General features: G+C 55.6%; 3 protein-coding genes across 3 annotated transcripts; 2 read left to right on the plus strand and 1 right to left on the minus strand.

Annotated features, from left to right (window-relative positions):
- Positions 1–1,647: 1,647 nt before the first annotated feature.
- On the plus strand, positions 1,648–1,984 carry ETH_00012585 (uncharacterized protein; the record flags this gene model as incomplete). Its single annotated transcript, XM_013373051.1, has 2 exons — positions 1,648–1,719; positions 1,820–1,984. 2 exons carry the CDS (start codon positions 1,648–1,650, stop codon positions 1,982–1,984), a joined length of 237 nt encoding a protein of 78 aa, XP_013228505.1.
- A 472-nt stretch (positions 1,985–2,456) lies between these two features.
- On the minus strand, positions 2,457–4,933 carry ETH_00012590 (uncharacterized protein; the record flags this gene model as incomplete). Its single annotated transcript, XM_013373052.1, has 8 exons — positions 2,457–2,582; positions 2,818–2,879; positions 2,983–3,042; positions 3,149–3,224; positions 3,460–3,668; positions 4,014–4,059; positions 4,172–4,258; positions 4,628–4,933. The coding sequence occupies 8 exons, from the start codon at positions 4,931–4,933 to the stop codon at positions 2,457–2,459; spliced, it is 972 nt and encodes a 323-aa protein (XP_013228506.1).
- A 1,053-nt stretch (positions 4,934–5,986) lies between these two features.
- ETH_00012595 (uncharacterized protein) lies at positions 5,987–8,894 on the plus strand (the record flags this gene model as incomplete). The annotated part of the gene is made up of 3 exons (XM_013373053.1): positions 5,987–6,807; positions 7,423–8,323; positions 8,691–8,894. The coding sequence occupies 3 exons, from the start codon at positions 5,987–5,989 to the stop codon at positions 8,892–8,894; spliced, it is 1,926 nt and encodes a 641-aa protein (XP_013228507.1).
- Between the last annotated feature and the right edge of the window lie 355 nt (positions 8,895–9,249).

Genomic DNA, 9,249 nt, shown 5'->3' on the forward strand with positions numbered 1-9,249 from the left:
GCAGCAGCAGCAGCAGCAGCAGCAGCAGCATGGCGGCGCCGGGGGGCCTGTTCGTGTTCGTGGTGGTGGGGAAGGGCGACCGGCCCCTCTACGAAGCGGACCTGAGCGAGAGCGGCGCGCGCGAAGACTCGCCGCACTACGACCAGTTTCTGCTGCACCAAAGCCTGGACGCGGTGGAGGAGAGTTCGTGGCGAAGTTCGAATTTGCTGCTGAAGAGCTGCGACGCCTTCCGCGACTTTCTGGTCTCGGCCTTCTGCACTGCGGGGCGCGCGAAGCTGCTGCTGCTGCACCGCAACCGCGGCAGCAGCGAGGGCATCCGCGCCTTCTTCCAGCAGGTCCACGAGCTGCTCCTCAGGGTCTTCCTCAACCCGCTTTACGAGCACAACGGGCTCATCACCAGCTCCCACTTCGACAAGCACGTCCGCCTCGCCGCCAAGAAGCACCTTCACCACTGACGCGGCGCCTGCTGCTGCTGCTGCTGCTGCTGCTGCTGCGGCGGCGGCGGCGGCGGCGGCGGCGGCGGCGGCGCGGTGGAGCCGCGGAAAGCGGGAACGTTTCCGCATTTTGCTTTTAAAACTGCTTTCTGAGAAACCAAACAAAAGCGAAACGCAAGTCCAAACTCGAAACGAAACTTGAACTCCGAAACAGGCGGCGCTGCGCGCAGCGCCCGAGGTGCAGATACACCCGAAACGCCAGCCGCGCGGAGCTGCGTTCAGCTTTCGCGGCTCCGCGCAGATCTCTGCGCCACTTCTTTTTCTTTTCGTTTCCAAATGCAGTTCCAGTCTTGCAAACGCAAAATCCACTGAGATTCCAAAGCTTCCCGCGGGAATGAGCCCCGGATTCCCGCCTTCCCCGCGGCTCGGCCAGGCCGCCGGCCCCGCGCGCGCCGAAACGCAGTTTTGCACTTTTCGCAAATTCCAGTTTCCAGACACCAATTGCACTTCTCCCGTCCCGGAAATCTCTTTTTTTCACGGAATTCCAGGTTTGTTGCGCTCGGAAAGTGCCTTTTCGCGCAAAGACCCCGCGCTGCTGCAGCCATTTGCCTCCTCTGCCTGCAAGGCATCGGGGCGGGAAGAGTCTTCGTGAAGTGCCAAAGTCTAGTTTGCAAGAAGTGCCACTTGGCCGCGACTTGTCCGCTGAGCAGCTGCTGCTGCAGCGAGGTGCAAATTCGAAAGTCCACTTCCCGAAAGTTCCTTTTGAATGCAATTCAACTTGCTGCTTCCAGTCCCTCGACATGGCCAGTGCTGCAGTGCAGCAGCTGCCCTTTGTCCAGAAGCAAACGGCGCTCAAGAGATGGGCCCAAGGTCTGTTCCCGCCCCACGCTTCCTAATTCCTCCAAACTGCAGCAGCAGCAGCAGCAGCAGCAGCAAACAGGAGCCCTTCAGCCTGCAGTGCTGCTTCCGCCACGTCCCGTGCTCTTCGCCATGAAACTCCTTCAGGTAGAAAACGCTTTACAATTCATTTACGCTCTATGCCCTGATTGCTGCTGCTGCTGCTGCTGCTGCTGCTGCTGCTGCAGCCCGCGCTGCTGCTGCTCAGCCCGGCGCCGCGCTGCAGCAGCAGCAGCAATTCTCGACTTCAGGAGGTAAATGGAATATTTTTAAAATCTGTTTTGCAATGTTAAAATATTTTCTTTTTAAAAAAGTAATGCTGCAATCTCTCGGCCCGAAGCCTCAATTCAAGTTTGCTGCTGCCAAATTCGATGCGGCGCTGTGCGAGGTGAGGACTTTATTATTTATTTATTATTTATTTATTTATTTTAATTATTTATTTCTTTTTAACTATTTAATTCGAATTATTTCCATTTCTGCTGACGCAGCGAATGGCCGCCGCCTCAAGGAGAATTCCCTCAGTTCAAATTGGGAACTTGCCGCAGCAGCAGCAGCAGCAGCAGCGGCAGGAGCAGCAGCAGCAGCAGCTGCAGCAGCAGCAAAATGGGTATCGGCTCCCCCGGAAACGGCAGCGCTGCACGGAGAGCAACTGAGAGCCCAAGGGGAAGCAAAGGAGAAGAACAAAGAAAGGAATTTGAAATTAAAACTGAGACGCAGCAGCAGCAGCAGCAGCAACTGCTGCTGCTGCTGCTGCTGCTGCTGCCTGCCGAGCATATTGGCTCGCAGCGCACGCTTTGCTGCGGAAGCTGCTGCAGCATGAAAAGGTGAAAACGAAAGAAAGGAAAAAAAGTTCACATCAAAAGTCTTTTCTCTTCCCAGTCTCCGTGGGCTTTGCCCTCGCAGGCTCTCGCGAGAAACCTGCTGCTGCAGCAGCAGCAGCAGCAGCAGCAGCTGAATCTGCATTTTCGTGGATCCCTTGAGGTGGAGGCACCTCGACTTGAACACAAGATCTACATACGCAGAGGAACCTGTCCTCTCCCCTGCAAGTTCTCCTGCTGCAGCGCCTGCTGCAGCTGCAGCAGCAGCAGCAGCAGCTGCTGCTGCTGCTGCAGCAGCAGCAGCAGCTCAAGCCAAGCCAGCAGGGCTGCTCGCCAGCAGCAACTGCGACCTCTGGTTCCGCTCCTGCAAGGCGCTCGCATACGCCGCCTCCAGCTTCCGACGCGTCAGCACAGTAATGTAGGCCATTGACGCCTGCAGCAGCAGCAGCAGCAGCAGCAGCAGCAACAGCAGCAGCAGCAGCAGCACTGAACATGGGCGACGGGGGAGAGCCAAACCCCACTGCTTGCGGCCTTTTGTGCTGCACTGCCGCTCCTGAACCCGAACTATCATTTAAATGGCATTTAAATGAAACTGAATTAAAATAAAATAAAATAAATTAAATTAAAATAAATTAAAGTGCTGCTGAAGAGATAAAATAAAAACCTACAGCTGCCATCAGCACTCCGATGGCAATCAGGCTCAACCGCTGCCACGTCCAGGAGAAAGTGCCTGCGAGACAACAGCAGCAGTCCCTAAACCCTAAACCCTAAACCCTAAACCCTAAACCCTAAACCCTAAACCCTAGCTTTGCCTTTCCAAGTTCCTGACTCACGAACATCCAGGTCCTTCAGATCGCTCAAAGCGGAGCCGATGAAGTTGAACGCGAGAATAACTGCAACACAGCAGCAGCAGCAGCAGCAGCAGCAGCAAACTGAGACACGCTGACTCTTACGTACAGCAGCAGCAGCAGCAGCAGCAGCAGCGGGGCCGCGGCTCACGAGGAGTCCCCGAAAAAGTGCCGAGCAGCAAATGGGAAGTCTTAAGCGCCGTGACTCCAAACAAATAACTGGTGAGCTGCAGCAGAGCCAGAAGCGCATGCAGTTGTTACAACTTCATTTAAAAATAAAAAACTAATTAAATATATTTCGGAAGCAAATCAAACAGTTGCTGGTCTCCTGTGGTGTCTGTACACCGGAGCGAGGAACCCTGCAAAGCCGAAAGAAAGCTTTCCCCGCAGGGCTGCGTGGGAGGCGGCGCAAACGCTGGGAAGCGCAAACCCTGAATTAGGGTTTAGGGTTTGGGGTCTCACGGAGTACGGCAAAATGGGAGAAAGCCGGATGAGGGCCACGAAAGTTATCCCCCCCTCCTCCACTGCAGAGTCGAAAGCTCTGAACAAAGTGCTGCTGCTCATCCAGGAGTGCAGCAAATCGAAAAGCAGGTGGCGGCTGATCATGAAGCAGCACAAGCCGGAGAGCAGCGCGCCGCAGAGGGAGCAGAAGAAAGCAACCACAATGCCCACTGCAGCAAAGAACAAAACAAAAATAGAAAAAATTAAAGTCGTGGCGCAAGAAGAACTCAATTTGCTGCCTTGCGGGCCAAACGGCGCCGGGATCGGAAGCGCGGTGTTTCGGGTGTACGTACACCCCAGTGCTTCAGGTGTACGTACACCCCAAACGCCTCGGCGCAGCTGCAGCCGCCATTTCTGCATTTCACTTTTTCAGCTTTCGCCGACTTTTAGGACTTTTTGGCTTCGCATTTGCTTCAATGTTTCGGTTTTTTGAATTAAATTGTCTTTTAATTGCTTTTTGTTGGCTTTTCTGTCTCATATTTCCCTTTTTCCTCCAGCTTTCCACCCCCACTTACAGGTTTCGCCGTATATTCGCGAGAAGATGAAGCCCGCGGCCAAGTGCTGCGCAGCAAACCGCGCGCAAACGCCAAACCCTAAACCCTAGTCCGCAAACCCTAAACCCTAATCCGCAAACCCTAAACCCTCGAAGAAACAAACGATCTGCTGACCTCACCATGAACTCTGCTGGCATGAAAAAAGCAATGAAGACCACGTACAGCGCAATGTACGCAAAAGGCGCAAAATAACCAAACCCTTGAACCTGCAGCAATGCACCTCAAACCCTAAACCCTAAACCCTAAACCCTAACTTAACCCTAAACCCTTATCGCTAGAGCCCAGTGCTGAGTTCAAACGGCTAACTCCACAAGCATTTGCATCAATCAGTCTCTCGCATCCACCCCTTAGCAACAACGGCCGCTGCAGCAACATCCCCAGCAGCAGCAGCAGCAGCATTCCCAGCAGCAGCAGCAGCAACGGCACTCGCAGCAATAGTACTCTAAGCAGTAGCAGCAGCAGCCGCGCTTCTAGCTGCTGCAGCCCAAGCAGCAGCAGCAGCACACCACGCGTCACGAGCAGCAGCACCCTCAGCAGCAGCAGCAGCAGCACTGCAGCAGCAGCAGCAGACTCACTCCCGCTATGAGATCCTTAACTATGGTGGCTGTTGTGTCGATGTGGCTCAGCGCCAGCAGCAGCACGAGGGCAACAGCAGCAAAGAAGCAAATCTTGACAACCATAAGAGCCCGTAAGAAGAATGCTTCGCCCCTGCTGACGCTGCGCTGCAGCTGCAGCTGCTGCTGCTGCTGCTCCTGCTGCTGCTGCTGCTGCTGCGCATCTTCGCCCTCCGGGGCCACCAGCAAGCCCTCGCTGCGCGCTGCAGCGCAGCTGCTGCTGCTGTCCATCAGCCGCTCCTCTAGCTCCCTGGCATCTCCCTTCATTGTCGAAGCAGCAGCTGCTGCTGCATCAGCTGCAGCGGCTGCAGCAACTGCAGCAGCAACGACCTCCGGCAACTGCCCTCAGCAGCTGCAGCAGCAGCAGCAGCAGCTGCAGCTGCGCCCGCAGCTGCTTAGACAGACACACCGCACTGCTGCAGCCAGTTAGCAGCAACAGTGCCCTTTAGGTGCTTCGGAAACAGCCACGCAGTTGTGCAGCAGAAGCAGCAGCAGCAGCTGCTGCTGCCCTCCCGAGTGTTGCAGCCTGCCACCGAGGCTGCTGCTGCTGCTGCAGCTGCTGCAGCTACGGGTCAACCAAAGGAAAAAAAAGTAACACTGGAAGCACCACAAAGAAGAGATGTGCTGCTGGCTTGCTGCTGCTAAAAGGAAGCGGAGAGCTGCTGAGACGCTAGAGAGGAGCAGCAGCAGCAGATGAACAGCAGCAGCAGCAGCAGCAGCAGCAGCAAACCTCTCGAAAGCAGAAGCTGCTTCTCTAAATGTGAGGGAAAGACGCAAATATGGTGAAAGTTAATACTAAAAGAAAGGAAAGATTGACCTATGGCCGACGGGGCCCCCTAGCCCGAGCCTTCGGCAGCGGGTGAGCTGTTGCTGCTGCTGCTGCTGCCAGCAGCAGCAGCAGCAGCAACCGTGCGGGCGGCGGCTTACTTCACTTGGACATCCCCGAATGTGTATATGCTGTTGTGCAGTGAAGGTTGAAGTACTTGTTAAAGTAGAGCAGCAGAGGGTTTGCGCGGCAGCAACAGCAGCAGCAAGCAGCAGCAGCAGCAGCAGCAGCACACCATTGTTCTATGTCTCGTGGACAGCAGCAGCTAAGCGCCCGCTTCTGGCTTGTTGACCAGACTCTTTGCCTCGCTAACTTCAAAAACAGCAGCGGAGGGCAGCAACAGCAGCGGCAGCAGCAGCAGCCGTTGCCGCCCTCCCTCAACACAGCTCCCAGCCTGCTGCAGCGAGGCCTCAGCTGGAGCTGCTGCAGCCAGCAGCAGCAGCAGCAGCAAGCTGAACACATTATGTCCGGCAGCAGCACACACGTTTGCTCGCATGCGGGAAGGGGCAGGGGAGCAGCATCCCCAGCACAAACAGGCACAGCAGCAGCCCCAGCAGCAGCAGCCGCAGCAGCAGCAGGAGCAGCAGCAGCAGCTGCAGCAGCAGCTGAGGCAGCTAGCAGCGGCAATGAAGTCTCCGGACACTTACTCGCGTGCAGCAGCTCAAAACACGTCTGAGGAATACTGGAAATTCCAGATAGCAGCAGCAGAAGCAGCAGCAGAAGCAGCAGCAGAGGCAGCAGCAGAAGCAGCAGCAGAAGCAGCAGCAGAAGCGGCAGCAGAAGCAGCAGCAGAAGCATCAGCAGAAGCAGCAGCAGAGGCAGCAGCCGAAGCAGCAGCAGCAGCAGGTGCAGCGGCAACGGGAGCAGCAGCAAAAGCAGTAACAGATACTGAAGCAGCAGCAGCAGCAAGTGAGTGCAGGACAGCAGACTCAGAAGCTTCGCCTGCAGCATCAGCAGCAGCGGCAGAGGCATGCAGAGTGGGTTTGCAGCAGCAACAACAGCAACAGCAGCAGCAACAGCAGCAGCAGCAGAAGCAGCAACAGAAGCAGCAGCAGCAGCAGCAGCATCATGACCAGGATGCGCACGGCGCGCACCTTTCACATTCCCTGAGTACCCCTTCTGCAGCCAGCGATGGGAACATGGCAGCAGAAGCAGCAGCAGCAGCAGCAGCAGCAACAGAACTTGCTGCGCTGCAGCGACAGCAAAGCGGATCTGCTGTTTCGGTTTGGCTGTATGAACGGCTGGCCCTTTTGGAGCAGCAAATTAGAAACCAACAAGAGATGCATCAGAAGGAAATGGCAAACTTGAGAACCAGGTAACTGCTGCTGCTGCTGCTGCTGCTGCTGCTGCTGCTGTTGCTGACGTTCATTCCATGCTGCTGCTGCTTCTGACGCTGCATATCAGGCTGCTGCTGCTTCTGACGGTGTCTTTTGTGCTGCTGCCGCTTCTGACGCTGCAGTTAACGCTGCTGCTGCTGCTGCTGCTGCTGCTGGCGTTGCGTTTGATGTTGCTGCTGCCGCTTTTGCTTCTGCCGTGCTGCTGTTTGTTTTGGTGCTGCTGCTAGTGCTGCTGCGTTGTTGCTTGCTCTGCTGCTGCTGCTGTTGCTGCTGCCCTTATCCCCTTTATGCTAGCAATCCTGGTGCCAATCCTGCTGTGCTGCTGCTTGTGCTGCTGCTACTGCTGTGCTGCTGCCTTTGCTGCTGCTGCTGCTGCTGCTGCTGTTCCGCAGCTTTCTACTTGTTTTCTGACTTGCTGCTGTGGCTTTTGCTGCTGCGGCGGCCGTCGGCGCCGCTGCAACTGCTGCTGCTGCTGCTCCCAGGGCACTTTGCGTTTGGCTGTTGCTGTTGCAGCAGCTTCTGCTGCTGCAGCAGGCGCTGCTGCAGTTGCTGCTGCTGCAGTCCTCCGTTTACATCTATCTGCTTTTCCGCAGCCACGAGGTCTCTCTGTCTTTGGCTTTGAGGGGCGCCAGCAGCAAACAAATAGCAGCACACATTGCAGCAGCGCAGCAGCTGCTGTGCAGCAACTGCGGCTGCTTGCTGCAGCAGCAACAGCAGCAGCAACAGCAGCTGCAGCAACAGCAGCTGCAGCAGCAACAGCTGCAGCAGCAACAGCTGCAGCAGCAACAGCTGCAGCAGCAGTTGCAGCAGCAACGGGATAGCGGTAGTAGAGGGGAGAGTGCCCCCAGCGACAAAAGCAACAGCAGCAAGAGCGAAGTGGCAGCAGCAGCAGCAGCAGCAGCAAAGCAGACGGAGCAAGGAGGTGCAGCGACACTAGCGGCACCTCTTGCTGCTGCAGCAGCAGCACCAGCAGAACTGCCAGCAGCCACAGCTGCACCAACTTCCGTACACGAAGTCACACTGAGGAAACAAGAACACGGCAGCAGCAACAGCAGCAGCAGCTGCTGCTGCTGCAGCCATAGCAGCAGTGCCTCGTTCAGAGAGGGCAGCAGCGGCAGCAGCAGCAGCAGGAGTCGGGCAGCATCTGCTGCTGCAGCAGCAGATAATGGGAAGTGCCTACCTGCAGCAGCGTCGTCCCCACACGCTGCTGCTGCTGCTGCTGCTGCTGCTGCAGAAACAGGCGAGCAGCGGGAGCCCTCTGCCGCCCACCATGATGACCCGCGGCAGCAGCAGCAGCAGCAGTTGCAGCAGCATCAGCTCCAGCAGCACGAGCAACAGCAGCAGCAGCTGCTGCTGCTGCAGCAGATGCAGCAGCAGCAGCAGCAGGAGTGCGCGTTAGACAAGAGAGAGGAACTCGTGATGCATGCAGATTGCTGCTGCTTGCTGCAGCACTTGGCTTCAGTCACCTGCCGCCACTGTGGGGTTGCTGTTAGAGTGAGCCTTTTGCTGCTGCTGCTTATTTTGTTTTAAAAAAATATTTATTATTTATTTTATTTATTTACTTATTTTATTATTTATTATTTATTTTATTATTTATATATTTATTTCGTGCCCCTTTGTTTGCTTTTTGGTTCTGTCTTCTTTTGTTTCTGTGGCCTCGGCTTCGTCAGCTGCTGCTGCATTTATTTGGTGCTGCTGCTACTGCTGCTGCTGCTGTGGATTTTCGCTGTTTGTCGGACTACGTGGGTCGTCAAATAAATAAATAAAATAAATAAAATAAAATAATTATAAAATGAGAAATGGCATTTAAAATAAATGAAAAGAATTAAAAATTGATTATTTGCTGCTGCTCTCTGTGCAGCCCCTCGCGCTGGGAACTCACCTGCGGCGCTGCTTGCTGCAGCAGCAGCAGCAGCAGTTAAACCCTTTGGCTCTCGCGTTTGCTGCTGAAAGGAGACTTAAAGAAAAAAGAAAAACAGACAAAAGAGCAGCAGCTTCTTCTCTCAGCAAACAAGCCTTCTGCTCCGGGCTGGCTTTCCACTGCCCGCAGCAGTCCTTCCGCTGATGCTGCTGCTGCTGCTGCTGCTGCTGCTGGGCAAGGTGCAGCAGCAGCAGCGGCAGAAGCAGGGACGGCCGCAGCAGCACGCCGTCTTCACCCACGAACTGCTTAGTGCTGCAGCTGCTGCTGCGAGGGATTACCTAACAGTAGCGGCGGCAGCAGCAGCAGCAGCAGCAACTAGCTGGCGGATGTGGCGGGGGAAGGCAGGGCTGCAGCAACGGACGCAGCAACGCGAGCAGCAGCAGCAGCAGCAGCTGCTGCTGCTGCTGCAGCTCGAGGTTTTGCCTTTTTTTGATTTAAATACGAAGCAGCGTTCTGCAGTTTAGTTTGAACTGCTTTTTGAAGGTTTGAGCGCATCGCA

Source organism: Eimeria tenella, genomic scaffold, assembly GCF_000499545.2.
Source record: "Eimeria tenella Houghton genomic scaffold, Eth_scaff119, whole genome shotgun sequence".
Classification (NCBI taxonomy): Eukaryota; Apicomplexa; class Conoidasida; order Eucoccidiorida; family Eimeriidae; genus Eimeria; species Eimeria tenella.